The following is a 16,020-nucleotide window of genomic DNA, read 5'->3' on the forward strand; positions in this document are numbered from 1 at the left end:
TTGAGAGAGAGAGAAAGGGGGAGGGGCGGGGGGGGAGAGAGAGAGAGAGAGAGAATCTCAAGCAGACTCCCTGCTGAGCACGGAGCCCGACATAGGGCTTGATCTCACGATCCTGAGATCATGACCTGAGCCAAAATCAAGAGTCAGGCACTTAACCAACTGAGCCACCCAGGCACCCCAATCTGTGTCCTATCTTATTTATTTATTTTTTTTAAGATTTATTTAGTTTTTGGTGGAGAGTGAGAGACAGCGAGAGAGGGAACACAAGCAGGGGGAGTGGGAGAGGGAGAAGCAGACTTCCCACTGAGCAGGGAGCCCCATGTGGGACTCGATCCCAGGACCCTGGGATCATGACCTGAGCTGAAGGCAGACGCTTAATGACTGAGCCACCCAGGCGCCCTGTGTCCTATCTTTTTAAATAACTGTGACCAGAACACAGGTAGAATATTTCATTAGGAACATGGCGCAGAGCTGACATAAACATTTTTTCATGCTGTTGTCTTTATTATAGTTATTAAAATAATTAAGCTTTTTATTGAAGTATAAAAAATCATGTCCAGCTCAAAAAATTTTTACACAGTAAATTCAGTCTTGAAACCAGCACCCAAAACAGGAGACAGAGCATTACCAGAGCCCACAGGCCTCCTCCGGCCCCACGTGCCCTCCCCAGTCAGTACTCACCCCTCAAAGATACCGCTGTCCTGACTTCTAACACCTCGAACTCGTTTGGCCTGTGCTTGGACTTTGTAGAAATAGAGTTGCCTAGATATGCGCTCGTGTGACTGGCTTTCCCCCTTGACATCGTTTCTAAAAGCCATCTATGTTGTTTTGTACCGCTGATGGACGTCTGGATTGTTGCCGGTGTTTGACTGTTATGAACGTTATGCTCTAAATGTTCTTTATACCTTTGTGAACATACATATACATTTCTGTTAGCAATTCCACTCTGAGCTGCGTACTGGCTCGCGGTGGAGGTGTGTGTTCAGCTTGGGTAGATACTGCCAGTCTTCCAGCGTGGCTGCGCCATTTTACCCTCCATGAGCAGTGTCTCGGGGTTCCGTTTCTTCCACATCCTCACCAAGACTTGGTATTGTCTTTTTTCCCCCATTTTTAGTTATTCTAATGAGTATACAGAGGTATCCCGTGGTTGTAATTAGTGGTTTCCTGATCCCTAAGGAGGTCGAAGAAATTGTCATGTGTTGATTAACTTTATCCTGATCATTTTTTTTAATTAAAGATTTTTATTTATTTATTTGACAGAGAGAGACAGTGAGAGAGGGAATGGAAGCAGGGGGAGTGGGAGAGGGAGAAGCAGGCCTCCCACAGAGCAGGGAGCCCGATACGGGGCTCGATCCCAGGACCCTGGGATCATGACCTGAGCCAAAGGCAGACGCTTAACGACTGAGCCACCCAGGCGCCCCTATCATGATCATTTAAACAGGCATGTAATAGTGCATCTTATAGATGTTCCAGAATGCACTTACATGTAGCCGGGCATTTAGATTGGTTCCAGTGTTTGTCATTACAAATAATGCTACAATAAACATCTTTGGCCTGTTGGCAAGAATTTTGTTTTTGTTTATAAATTTTGATAAATGATGTGATAAATAATTTGATACATAAATTTCTGAAAGGCATGTTCCACTTTAAAATATTATCAGCAATATAGAGGAATCCTATAGAGTTTCCCCTAGGTCTGCCAACAAAGCATATTCTCATGAGAAGAACAAACAAACCTCTCTTGGAAGACTACTTTAGGTGAATATAGGAGTATTTAGCATTCCTTTAATTATTAGGAATGAGTTTGGTCACTTTTCCAAAACGTTTACGACCTGTATTCCTCTTTTATGAATTCATACCTTTGCTACTTGCATTTTTAGTGAGTTTTTTTTGTCAATTTGTACAAGTATTACTATAAATTTCAGATATTAGTACTGCAAGTAGTTTCCCTGTCTTTACCATTTTCATTGCATATTTTGACTCTGTGTGCCTTTTGATGTCCGCAAACTGGTGAGTCTTCCCCTTGGAGACTTTTACTATGACTCCCCAGCCGGGCCACTGCCCTCTCTGCTGAGGTGCCCAGGCTACAGATCCCTAGGTGCTCCAGTGGGAGGGATAGGAGCTCAGCCTGCAAGAGAAACTGAGTTTGCCTGAGGGCCAAGCACACTGCTCTGCCTGTTGTCTTTACCCCAGACTCCAGCAATTTCAGGTAGCTCACATGCTGGGTCCTGAGGTCTACTCTGACTATCCCCCAGGACTGAGTCAGAGCCTGGGTATTCTGCTCCACAGGAAGGCACCCAAGGGCCAGGCAGCCACAGCAGGGCAGATCCCTGTTCTATTTTTGCACATTTAGTTCTCACTGCAGCCCTGTGAGATGGGTACCACTAGCCTCATCTTAGACACTGGAAAGCAGAGCCTCAGAGGGGCCCCGCAGCTTCTTCCAGAGCCTGACATTTGTGAGCAAGGACACCTGGGACTCAGACTCTTCTCTCCTCATTTTTCCTCAGCCACATCCCAGCCGCACTGTGGGTGCTTTAGAGCTGGTCCATGTTCCCCGGATCACTCCTGGGGAGGGGGGCGAATGGGAATGTGCACTTTCTGTTTCTCATTCTTTTGGGCTTCAGCAAAACCTTTACATTTGAGCCAAAAGGTTAGATTGTTGTGTGGAACTCAAAGGAACTTATAGTAGCTCTTGGCTTCCCCATATGTCTACACATTAAAAGTATAACATGAATATTAGAATATGCATTCTCAAGAACTGGTGTTTGACCAGCTTGTTAAGTTTATAATTTTCTATTTTTAGATGATGGATTTGGACGTGCTTCTATGAAGAAATGCCACGTGTCTCAACTGGTCCAAGAACAAACATGTCCAGTAAGTTGTTGGGTGAATATTAACTCAGGAGCGGGAACAGATGCCCTTTGGGGGCACAGGTGTTGACACACTTTGAGAAGACAAGAGTGCCTGGATACATGGAGACCTTTGTAAGGAGTGTTTTAAACCAGCCTTATTGTACAGTCTAATTATCTTCACTTCTAAAGGTTGGTTCCGCTAGAGACAGCAGGAATTGTCGCATAGAGGGCTAGAAAAACATGAAACTCACTTCTTGCTGCTTAACCCACTTCTTAGAGTACAATGTGTGTTCTGTGCCTTGCAGGGCATCTGATTCAGTGCGTGGTGGCACTTTACCAGAGACTTCTTTATCCATCGCACACAGCACTATCCACTTTAGTCAGGCATAGATTACACGCACATGTATTGTAGGAAAGCAAGCCCAAGCCCAAGCCCAAGCCCAAGCCCGAGACACATGTGAGGTTTCTGTAGCTCTGGGAAGAAAGAGAGCAGGTTGGAGACATGTGCCTTTGTCTCTCCAATGTTCCACCATGCTGTCATAGCCATTGGGGGTAGACCTCTTCATGCATCTCATATCCTTCTGACAGAGGTGAATTGATTTAATTTTACAGATTCTATGAGACTTGTGAACAGAAGAGCATAATAAAACAAAGGAGAAAATTTCAAGAGCCATCTTTTATCATTATATCTAAACCATCATTTAATGTGGTATGTCTTCGTTGAAGAGAACATGATTTCCTTACATGATTCCATGGGCATATGTGTTGGTGGCACATGTGAGTGTTGGAGAGTGTAGAGCAAGAGGTCACTAGAAGGGGCTTAGATCATCACTCTCTCCACCCCTGGCTCTTCACTTGCCCGTGTTAGGTGCATACTCTCTCCACGAGAGCACGGTCTCTCAGTCAGTGTCCCTGTGTTTCTTACCAGTGTGTGTGCCTCTTTCTCAGGACTACTGCCACCTTAGGGGACTAAGGCTTGGTGACAGCACTTCCCGGGGAATCAGGCGTGGTCTGACCCAGGAACAGGAAGCACATCATCACCAATGACATCATGACAGCAAGAGAGCACAGCCCTCGCCATGGCGCCAGGGCCCGTGCGATGCAGCGGGCTTCCACCATTGATGTGGCAGCCGACATGCTGGGCCTCTCTCTGGCAGGTGAGCCTCACGGGGCCTGCTCCAGGTTCCTGGGGCAAGGTCACCAGACACAGGTCCGCACTGTAGCAGTGCTGAGAGGGCCATGCCTGCCTCCTGGAGTCCCCTGCGGACAACCAGAATGAGCCCCCAGTGACTGCCCCAGGCTGGAGGGCACCCTGCTATGGCATTCTTCTGGTTGAATCAGGGAATGGGGAGGGAGGGGCTGTCAGCCCTCTTCCTGGGAACTGCTTCCATTGCAGTCTGACTGCTGGCAGTTTTCCAGCTTGGGTGGGCACCCCCAGGGCTCATTTGCCAGTAGGTGATACGGGAATGTCCACGGTGCCCGTCTGGCAAGTGCCTGTTATGCAAGTGCCCAGGCCATGATCAAAGCCCTCCTTGTTGGGGGTGTGCAGAGCTGAGGAAGGGGGGTGGTTTGGTCTTGGAGTCTGAGACTTCTTAGGAATCTCAGAGGCAAAATGTTTAGAAAATGAAGAAATTATCCCATCTAGTAGTTTCTGGTAGGGGGGAGTAGAATGTTGGGTCTTTTGAATAAAATCTAAACGCAAGGAAAAGTTTATTAAGGGTGATTCTCCCCCCTCCCCCCCATCATTTCTTTTTTATTCAGGAAATATACAAGATCCAGATGAGCCCATTTTAGAATTCAGCTTAGGTAGGTATCTTTTTGAATTTTTTGTTTGTTTTAAAATGTATGTTGCTTAAAAACAAAAACTGGACCCTGACATGAATTTGTATCCGAGAACTTGTTGCTGCCGAAGTGTTTCTGAGATGAAGCCATGAGGCAGGTGTGCATGTCCCATGTGTGGGAGGGAACCTGGGGCCCATAGGCCTTGGGTCTCCTCAGCATACATTCCCTCCAGGCTGGCCGTGGTGGGGGGGTGGGAGGTAAGCACCCAGGAGCTGCAAGGACGGCTTCCCTACTCCTAGGGGAGGGCTGCAGGGGTGGGAAAACTGGCTCAGGGCCAGTGTTGTCAGCCCCAGCCATAAGGCCCCAGCCATAAGGCCCGTGCGGTTGAGTTTTGCTGTCTAGCCCTTGTTCCCTGCTCTGGGAATGATGGAGGCAATGACAGCTAGTGCTTTCCCTCTCGGGCAGTGTCAGAATGTCCTAAATACTGGCTTGAATCCCTAAAGTTGTCCTAAGAAACTGTAGTAGAATGTGCTAGCTCTGGGATCAGGGAAGCACAGCATTACTGTGGCTTACCCAGAAGGTCGGAGTGCCTGGTGGGGTCAGCCGCAGACGGTTTTCCTCCGGAGCCTGACACTATCCTGTGTTCCCCTCCCCTTCCCTCATCCCCTGGTGGTGATCAGCACTGGCCCGTGGCCTGGCTGTGGTGTCCAGGAGGTGGTATGACATAAAAGGAGCACCTCCTCAAGAGTCAGATAACCGGGATTCTAGTCCAGACCATGCCACAAACTAACTGCATGGCCTTGAACCTGCTGCTTGACCTTGCTGGACCAGTTTCCTCATGTGCTGTAAGGGGTGTTACCATTTGAGAGACAACGAAGATTATGGTGCTTAAAACAAAGCAAAATCAGACAAACAACTTTGACTAATGACAAAAATCCTTAAAAACGTAAGGGCATTATTATCAAATTAATACTAAACTTTGAAAACATCCCCATTTCAGACTGAATGTCCCTAAACAAATTCAGACGGTTTCCCAACCCTGGCTTGCTGGCTAGTTCTGTAGTGGGAGGGAGTCCTACATTGTGAACTGGGAACGGGGGGCTGGGGGAAGCAGCCTGTAACCCTGCTGGGATTCCCACAGCTGCCCACTCCCAACCTAGAGCTTTCTTGCTCTTCGCAAATTGTAATACTAACTCAAGGACTTCCAGTTTCACAAGAGAAGAGTGAACTTATTTCCACCCCCTTGTCTTAAATCATCTCAAACGCCAGGAAGAATAAGAAACAGAAACATACACTCTGTGCAGTGAGACATTTCTGGAACCCCCAAAATGTAACCCATGAGGAGGAGGGAGCAGATGGAGAGGAGTGTGGTCACACCTGCTTGTCTGTGAGGGTGGGTGGATTTGTCCCAAAGATACTGGGGAGCTCAGAGACTAAAGCAGGGGCTTACTGGAAAGTTTGTGTAAGGAAGAGTTTGGGGTTCAGATTCCCACCATACTCTCTCAGTCCTGCAGGGACTGGTGGTTATTCTCGTAAGAAACTTGGGAGGCAGAGAGGCTTTGGGCTGAGGTCCATCAGCACAGAGGAGAGCATGGTAAAGGGCCAGAAGTCTACTGAATAACAAACTCCCTACTTGGCCCTCCCCAGCCTTCTTCCTCTTATCCTAATTTGGCCAGGCTTATTCTTCCAGGCAGGAGGCTCTCACTCTGGAGAAAGTCAACCACTCACTGCCACTCCCCGCAAAGAGGCAGATGCCGGCTTTCTGGACCCCAGCGGAAAGTAGGCCAGCCAGCTACCCAGGCACTGTAGTGGAGACCATCCAGCCCACCCTCACACTCAGCCTTCTGATACCTCATTCTTAAAAATGAATGGGCATTCTTCTGTGCATATAAAGATTGGTACATGCATGCTGATTGCAGCTTGATTCATAATAGCCAACACTGGAAACAACCCACATATCCATCAGCAGAATTCACTATGGTACATGCATACAATGGAGTACCACCCAGCAAGGAAAAGGAATGAGGTACTGATACATATGTGGATGAATCTCAGAACCATTGTGCAGAGTAGAAGAAGCCATATTCAGATGTGTATTTATGATTCTGTTTATGTGGAACTCAGGAAGACTAATCCACAATGACAGAAGACCCATCAGTTGGTTGTCCAGGAGTGCTGGTGAGGACTGACTGGAAAGAGCACAGGGTACCCTTTGGGCGATGGAAATGTTCTATATCTTGACTGTGGTGGTTATATGGACGTAAACGCTTGTCAAAACTCATTGAGCTCTACACTTAAAATGGGCACATTTTATATATAAATACCTCAAATTTGATTTAAAACAAAGTGTAAGAATGGTTAAAGATTAAAGGCCTTTGTGAAAGGCCCACACATGAAAGAAGAAGCAGGAAAAAACAGAACTTGGAAGAAACGCAGACATTGAAGAAAGTAGAAGAAAACGTCAAAAAATTATAATTTATATCCTCAAGAGAAGATGGCATACTTGTAACATAAGAACAGGACGCTGTTAAAAAAAAAAAAAAATTGAAGAACAAGGGCAATCTTAGACATTTAAGATATGACTTTAAAAAAATACATTAAAAAGTCAAAAAACGTTGGAAGATATTTAAAGAATTATTCCCCAAAGTAAAAATTTTAAAGCAAAATAGAAAATGGAAGAGAAATTGAAGTGGAAAATTAGCAAATTCAGAGGCCCAACATTTACAGGAGGAAACAGAATAGGGTGGAAGGGAGAGAATTACCAAGAAATAAGATAAGAAATCTGTCAGAACTGAAAAGTGTGTTTCCAAAAATGCCTACCAGGGCCCAGCATAATGATTGAAAAGCCCCAGAACAAGGCATGTCCTGAAGAAATTTCAGAGCACTGGGAATAAAATGAAGATCCTAAAACTTCCAGAAAGGGGGAAAGAAACAAAAGAGGTCCTATCCAAGGATCGGGGTCAAACTAGTGTGGAGGGGATTCTCAGCGACCCTGGGAACTTGAGGACGGGGAGGAGCCCTTTAATGTACCTGGGAAAATATTTATAATCTGGGATTCTCTACTCAGCCAGACACTCAGTCAGATGTGAGGGGAGAAAGAAACTTATTTCAGCTTTGCAGACTCTCAAACTTACTTCTCCCAGATCCTTTCTCTGGAAGCGAGTGGAGGATATGTTCCACCGAAAAGAGGGAGCAAATTGAGAATAAGGAAGATGTGGGACCCAGGAAACAGGGCCCAACACAGGAGAGAAGTGAAGGAAACCCCACTTGGCTCGTAATAATATTCACTGAGCTTTACTAATGCAGAACATGGATTTAACAACAACAACAACAACAACAACAAAATTCCCACTAAACTGATTGAGTGTAGAGACAGGATTAGAGTTGATGTCACATCGGTAAAAATCTTCACCCCTGTGACAGAAATCAGGATAGTTCTGATTCTGGCAAATCAAGGACAGTACAATAGCCATTTGAATGAGGCACATGGGAAGAAACAGCTTGAAGTTTTATTTTAAGTGATTTTTACCACAATGAAAAAAAAAAAAGGAGGAACAGGAGCCCAGGATTGAATAGTCAAATATTTTATCTTAAGTTTAAAATTAAAAAGTGCTCATTTTAAAACCTGTAATAGAGAAAATGTCAGAGGAAAGGAATACCCTATCAGAGAGAGATAATCACAGTTGGCATTTTGGTGTAGATCCTTCCAGAAATATTTTTTTACACCCACCCAGTGCTCTACAGAATTTTTAATGATTTTTTGCCTGTGGAGGTGATGGGATTATCTACAAAAATGTCATGCTAGTATTCTTTTTTTTAAAAGACTTTATTTATTTGAGAGAGAGAGCGAGAACGAGAGAGAACACAAGTAGGGTGAAGAGCAGAGGGAGAAGCAGACTCCACGTTGAGCAGGGAGCCCGATGCGGGACTCGATCCCAGGACCCTGGGGTCATGACCTGAGCCGAAGGCAGACGCTTAACCGTCTGAGCCATCCAGGCACCCCATATCATGCTAGTATTCTTAACATGTTTTTTTTCATGTGACAGAATGTCATGGGCATCTTTTCGTTGTAATAAACACGGGATCTGCCCCATCACTTTGGATGCCTATGTAGACTCTACTGTGTGGCTGCGCCATATTTATTGTAACCCGTTTCCTGTTGTCAGACATTTTAGGTTCTTTCCAATTTGCCATTAGTAACACCACCACTGTGAACATACTTGTACATAGATCATTAACACGTTTTGCTGATTATTTCCTTGGGATAAACACTTGGATACAGAATTGCCGAGTCAAAGGATATGTACTTAAAATACATTTTACTGCTTTGCCTCGTCGACAGCACTTACCCAGCTGGGATTACAGATGATCTGGTTGGAGAGACAAGGCCTACGTGCCAGAGACTCATGGCTTCTCTGGAAGTTTGCCAAAGTGATGTAAGCGACAGACAGGACATGTGACTGTGGGCTGCTGAGGGGAAGCGTCTTGGAAGCCGTGGCCCTTGGGCTAGGAATAAACACTGAGTGAGACTTAACCTGAGCTGGCTGGGGGTTGGGGCTGGAGAGCATTTACCTATAGGAGGGTGTGTTCTGAAGGTGGCACTTAGCCCATTAGCCCTTAACCTGACACCCATCTTCCCGGCTTTGGCCACCTGTTATACCTCATTCTGTCTGCTGTCACTTGTGCTTGAGAGACCCAAATGTTCCAGCTTCACGTGGGTGTTAAGAACCCACACGTGATGAAGGGGCGAGCTGAGAAAAACCAGGCCCTCAGTCACTTAAACACATAGCTTAAAGGAGGGGGAGCAAGTGAAATGGTCAAATCCCTGACTCCTGCTGAGGCAGACCTAGCAGAAGAAATAGAAGAGAACCTTAAAAATGAACAAAGCGTTAAAGCTTCTAGAAGAAAACAGAGGGTCACTCCCAACCTCAGGGTAGGCAAAGATTTCTTGGACAGAGTGCAAAAAGTCCTAACTCTGTGCTTTGGTTTGCTATCCCTGCCGTAACAGATTACCACAGATTGAACACCTTGAAACAACTCAAACTTATTATCTTATAGTTTGCTTATGTCAAAAATCCAGTGGGTTCAGTGATGTCTCTGCTTGGAGTCTTAACACCAAAATCAAAGTGTCAGCAGGGCTGCACTCTTTTCTGGGGGCGCCAGGGGAGAATTTGTTTCTTTGCTCTTCATATTGTTGGCAGAATTCAGGGTTTTTTGGTGTGTGTATGTGTGGTTTTAGGACTGAGGTCCCCATTTCTTTGCTAGCAGCCAGGTGAAGCTGGTTCTCATTTATTAAAGCTGCTCACATTCCTTGGTTTGTGACCCTCTTCCTCCGTCTTCAAAGCCAGCAATGGCAGGTGGAATGCCTTTCATGGTTTGAATCTCTCCTGCCTTTTTTCCCCATAGTCACATCTTTCTGACTCACCCTTCCACCTTCCTCTGCTACTTTTAAGAGCTTGTGTGGTTAAGCCCACACCAATAATGCAGAATAATCTCCCCTTGTCAAGGTTCCATGACCTTACTCACAGCCATAGTGCCTGTAATGTAATATATTCACAGGTTCCAGGGATTAGGATGTGGATACTTTTTTGGAGGGAGGGACAGTTTTCCTGTCTATCACTCCCTAAGACTAAAAGTCTAACAAACAAACAAAGCTGAAGATCTGTAAGAAAATAAATTGATAAACCACAGACTGGGAAAAAATATTCACAACACATATACCTGAGAAAGAACAGGTCCAGAATAAAATACTCATAAATCAACAATAAAAAAGTCAACAATTCAGTTTAAAAATGAGCAAAAAAACTCAAGCAGACTCTTGACAAAAGAAGTTATAAAAAGGAACAACAAGCACGTGGTGAAAAAATGCTTTGCATCATTAATCATCATGGAAGTGCAAATTCAAACACATCCATCAGAAAACTATAAAATAAAGACTAACCCTACCAAATGTTGGCAGGGATGCAGAACAACAGGAACTCAGATCCATTGCTGATGGGATTATAAAATGGTGCAACTACCTTAGAAAACTGTTAGCATCTTGCAAAGTTAAACATATCCTCCGCTATAACCTAGAAATGTCACTCTTAGGTACTTATGCAAAAGAAATGAAAACCCACGTCCACAAAAAGCCATAAACAGGAATGTTTTTAGCACCTTTATTTACAATGGTTCACCACCAGAAACAACCCAACATCCATTAACAGAATGGATAAATAAATTTTGATACATTCATACAATGGAATCTAACTCATCAATTAAAAAAAGAGTGATTATCAGTACATACAACAACGTAGATTCAAGAACAGACAAAAGTGATGGAAATCAGAAATTTGTTGCAGAGGCTGGGGAATTGACTGGGAAGTATGAGGGGGATATTTCCAGTCTGATGTTTTAAAGGAGTTCTCCATCTTCTTTTGGTGATGGTTGCACAGGTGCATATGATTGTCAAAACTAATTGAATTGAAAACCTAAGCTCTTATGTATTTTATTATATCCAGTAAATAGTGAAAATTCATAAAGGCACATGAGAAGATAATACAAATGGAGAGAGAACTAAAATTATTTTTCAGAAGCAAAAATCAATTTCTGTATTTTAAATCACCAGTGAGCATTTAAAAAATTGGGAATGATGAGGGCAGGCATGGCAGAGTAAGGACCTCCAAAGATCCTCTCCTCTATAAAGGCACTGAGAACACTGGCAGAAATGGTCATAGTCAGTTGTTTGAGATTTCTGGAAACTGACCAGAGACTTGCAGCAGTCTGGGGAGCATTATTGCTCCTCCAAAAAAGGCAGTTGTTTCTACCAGTGTTGAACTTCGATTTACCATGTATTTCATCAGTTCTGAGATGTGTGGTTTTTTTTCTGTTTTACTATCTATTTAATCAAAAAGTGTCTTACAATCAATAGCATATCATAGTCTAACGGCAGTGGGTCCTTTGGCTTTCATGGTGCGTTTCACAACAGATAGTGTGTTCGATTCAGTGAAATGGGATCATTTTTCTTGTGGGTCACTCCTGTGTTAGAATGATCTGAGTCTTATCTATTTCAGAATGCTTATTAGTACAATAAACTTTCCAACCGAAACAGTTCTACAAGGTACTGTTACTTCCAAAAAGTAACATTTTTAGTAATCTTGCATTTGGTAAGAGTCTTATAAGGAGAATAAATGAGCAATGACGTCTTTAAAAAAAAACAAAAGCCTTTGTTAATGCTGCCACAGATTTTTAAATTTGCTTCCAACACACATCCACACAGAGACCTGCAGGGCACCACGGCTCAGGGCTGGTCACCACAGCCATAGGATGCAGGCATGTGCAGCTGTGTCTTGATTCTGTGGCTGGAGAGCTCAACGGGTTAGAAGCTCAGTTAGTTATTAAGGTCCAACATTATGGGTCAGACCCCATGTGAGGTTGTTGGCTTTGTGTTCTAGTCCGTGGACACAGAGCAGCTCAGTCTTCCACTGGCACTTAGGGCCTTGCTGTCCTGGGGGTGGGGGATGGGGAGGAGGGGGAGGGACGGGGGGGATTGTGGGGGACGGGGGGAGGGGACCCACAGGAAAAATGATCCCCTGAATCGAACACACTATCTGTTGTGAAATGCACTATGAAAGCAAAAGGACCCGCTGCCATTAGACTATTGAGAAGAGCTTGTTTCCAATGTAAAAGATCACCTCCACATGATGACTGACAGTGTAATTGTCCCATCCCTTTAGTGGCACTGACTTTTTTTTTTTTTTTTTTTTTTTGCTTTCTCTGGGGGTGCTTGGAACCGAGAACTAACCAGAGGCTGATTTTAAAGGACTTGTTTCTTTCCCATCTTGATTCCATAGCTTGCAGTGAGTTGCATACTCCATCACTAGATCGAAAACCAAATAGTTTTGTAGCAGTGAGCGTCACCACCCCTCCTCAGGCATTCTGGACAAAACACGCGCAGACGGAGATCATCGAGGTGGGTGCTGCCGGCTCCAACCCTGAGCTGTGCGAGGGGCTCGCGCCGTGTTTGTAGCCTCCATGGGAGGGCTGCGGGTGACCCAAGTGCCAGTAGCTGCCACTCCACAGGTCCTTGGTACATTGATGTTTCTCTCCACATTCATCTGCGTGGCATTTATATTTGCCATATCCTTTACAGTTACTGATGAGCTATTGGCTGGTTGTCTTTGAACAGTGATCCTACAAGGTTGTTGCCTCTTAAGAGGTAAAGGGCCCATTCTTCCTTGTCATTGTCATTTGGCGGCTGCTTTCAGAGAGTTGTGTTTGTTAATCACAGTTTGGAGAGTGTTAACTACTAACCAGCCTTCTTACTGGACATACCCCTATTTTTATTGGCTTTCTTATTACATCCTTTTGCATTGTGTGTTTTATATTTACGTTTTACGTTAAATTAAGTGATGTGCATTCACCTTGGGAATTTTACAAACTCCTTTTAGATAATTGAGCACTGTATGTAAGTTATGAAACTGAATATAGGATCTGTGCGAGATTGTGCAGGATTTTGGCTGTGATGTGAGCATCTCTGTGAATTAACCCCTCCCTAGCAGTCTCAAACAAACTTAAACTGCATTTCCTCCTCTTCCCCCTTTTACATTTTGGAACGTAGGCCACCCTTTTTCATTCTCTTGGGAACTTACTTCCAAGTTCAGATCAACAGTTTTGTTTTCTAAGCATCTGCTGAGCACTGCCTGCACCGTGGAGCGCAGTGCTGGGCGCCGTGGATGATACGAACACCTCGGAGGCCCGGTCCCATCCTGTGGGTGGGGAGGCAGCGAGCGTGGTCTGTCTCCACACAGCTGTGTTGGGAGGAGTGGAGTAGAGAGAGGAGGGCAGCACATGGCGGGTGGGGGCCCTTCTAGCTCTGAGGATTGGAGAGGCTACCTCGGGTGGTGCTTAGTGAAGTTCTGACTTAAGAGATCTGGTTGGGGCCCAGGACTCTGCAGTTGTCACAAGCTCCGAGGTGATGCCCATGCAGCCAGTCTGGGGACCATGCGTTGAAGAGCACGCCAGAGTTCTGTGGTAGTCACACGAAGGCATGCAACAGGAAAGCGTCATGTGGGTTTGGAGAATAACCTTATCCTGCTGTGTGTGTGCAAAAGGCCCAAGTGGAGGAGCAAGGGAGAGAAGCCTTGAGCGTCACGCCAGGAGTTTGTAGCGGGCCAGTGCAAGCATTTTGGGGGGGAGTCGCCTGACTAGATGTGTTTCAGGGAGGTCCTAAGTTGACAGTCACCTGGGGGGAGTGTGTAGGACCTGACTGGCAGTGGATAAAAGGGTGCATGTGACAGGCCCTGGAGGTGGGTTTGTGGGAGCAGTTCATTGTCACTAGGTGGTTGAGAATGATGGAGAAAGAGGCACCAAAGCAGACATTTGTAGCCTCCTTGGGAAGAGAGCCAGAGATGGCCTTAACTAAGGGCAGATGGAGGGTGAGGTTGGGTCCCAGCAGGCTGCCCAGGAGGGGCCGTCCAGCAGACCCTGGATCTGGGGCTACAGGGAGCATAGCTGGAGGCATGGAACCCACAGCACGCACAAACAGGAACTCAGCCATTTGGCTGAGATAGTTAACCACTGCCTGGGAAAGAGGATATGTTATGGGGCTCTGGGGGCAGGGCTAAGCTGCCAGGAAATGGCCACCTATGAGCTAGAAACTCACAGCTCGTCTTTTGAAAAGGATAGCCTTAAAAAGGTCAGTTCTTAATTATTCCAACCATGGGATTCTGGAAATAAGAAATGACTTAAGCCATTCATTTCTTCTCTCATCTGCCTTTGTACATCTTAAAGGAACAACCCAAAGTAGGAGATCCAAATACATCACTCATCTGAAGTGGTGATACCAAGAATACAACGTGGACATCCAGCTCGTTTCACTCTTAGAGGATCCCTTCCAGTGAGCGAGCAGCTCTTAGAGTGAGCCCGCGGGCGCGGCTGTGTGGTGGGCCTGCCTGTGGTGGCTGCGTCTTTCAAGGCAGGTCACACTACTCTGTCCTTTCTCTAAGCAGGATTTGGGCTTGTTTGTAGGCATCCATTTAGGCCACCATCCGTGTTTGTGTTGATCCAAGTCAGTAAGAAGGCTAGTGTCTCATTTTGAAGGTGTTGGTGTGTTTCCAAAGCAATTACTTGGAAAAACCCAACTCTATTCTGATTTTATTCTCCTTTCTCTTCTAGGGAACCAACAATCCTATATTTCTAAGCAGTATTGCCTTCTTTCAAGACTCTCTTATCAATCAGATGACCCAAATCAAACTCTCCGTGTATGATGTCAAAGATCGATCTCAGGGAACAGTTAAGTAACACGTTGTGGTTCATGAGATTTTGTTCCCTTTTTTTAAGTTCTGTAATCATCTGAGTGAGAGGTGAACAAAGATTAACTTCACTACTTTGCTCACAAAGTCACTAATGTCCAAATGTATTCGTCTTTAGGAATTTCTTCCTGAGCATCCCTGTTGGGCTCCTAAGAATGGGTCAGATGTGTTGTGGGAACCAGCCCGCTGGACTCCTCTGGGGCCTGGTATTTGGACCAGAGGCAAAGCAAGTGTACTAATGCCTTCTCTCCCCGCTCTTCCTCAGATGTATTTACTGGGTTCTGGAACATTCATTGTCAAAGATCTGCTCCAGGACAGGCATCATAGGTTGCATTTAACACTAAGGTTGGTATTTAATTTTACTCCCTTGAGAGGATCTAGAATGAGGTCCAGGGACAGATGAGGGGGAGGCCCCATTTCCTGCACTCAGAGAGGGCCCAGCCCCCTCCCAAAGGCTGGTGTCAGTGAGGAGGTGGTTGCTTACTTGAGTGAGATTAAAACTCAGCCCATCAGAGGACCTGTTAGGGAATGGAAATGTGCAGTATCCATAGGAAATATGAGCCCTCTTGTGTGCAGACCTAAAGGAAAACCTAGATACATATCTGATAATACTCAATATTTTTGTCTATCATCTCTTCCCTCCCCAATAGAATATGATTTCCTAGGCAGTAGGGTTTTTGTCTGCTTTGCTTCATTGCTGTATCTTAAGCACCTAGAACACAGCCTGGTGCTCAATAAATATTTATGGAAGGAAGGAAGGAAGGGGAACCCCACTGTATCCCTGAAAGGAAGATGAAAGAGGTCAAGATATCAGCCCTTCCCAAATTCATTTTGGGGACAGTTCTCACCGAAACCCCAACACATCGTGTTCTTTTTTTCAAAATAATGTAGAAGTTGGGAAGATAGTCCAAAATAGCAAAAGAAATTTGACAAGGGTTAATCACCTGCTGGACAGTGCACCATCCTAAAGTTACAGTGAAAGCAGTGTCGCAGGCATTGGGCAGAGCGAGAGCCTTGCTCGGCCCTCAGTGTGCATAGGGAGCCTGCCTCAGCAGGAAGGACTGGTCTTACAGAAAATGTAAGGGGTCGTGTGG

The 16,020-nt window shown here is 45.3% G+C and overlaps 1 protein-coding gene across 9 annotated transcripts in view; it reads left to right on the plus strand.

The window, feature by feature from the left end:
- Positions 1-16,020, plus strand: part of INPP4A (inositol polyphosphate-4-phosphatase type I A) — a 130,833-nt gene that overhangs the window by 68,058 nt on the left and 46,755 nt on the right. For 8 of the 9 annotated variants that reach the window (XM_032397323.1, XM_032397324.1, XM_032397325.1 and 5 more), the window contains exons 2-7: positions 2,804-2,874; positions 3,801-4,009; positions 4,614-4,658; positions 12,467-12,585; positions 14,790-14,906; positions 15,192-15,271. In XM_032397323.1, the coding sequence (XP_032253214.1) occupies positions 3,904-4,009; positions 4,614-4,658; positions 12,467-12,585; positions 14,790-14,906; positions 15,192-15,271 (467 nt within the window). In that variant the 5' untranslated portion in view covers positions 2,804-2,874; positions 3,801-3,903. Of the gene's footprint in view, positions 1-2,803; positions 2,875-3,800; positions 4,010-4,613; positions 4,659-12,466; positions 12,586-14,405; positions 14,590-14,789; positions 14,907-15,191; positions 15,272-16,020 lie in introns of those variants that run through there. The other variant, XM_032397326.1, reaches the window with a different exon arrangement.

This window comes from Phoca vitulina, unplaced genomic scaffold, assembly GCF_004348235.1.
Source record: "Phoca vitulina isolate PV1807 unplaced genomic scaffold, GSC_HSeal_1.0 scaffold98, whole genome shotgun sequence".
Classification (NCBI taxonomy): Eukaryota; Metazoa; Chordata; class Mammalia; order Carnivora; family Phocidae; genus Phoca; species Phoca vitulina.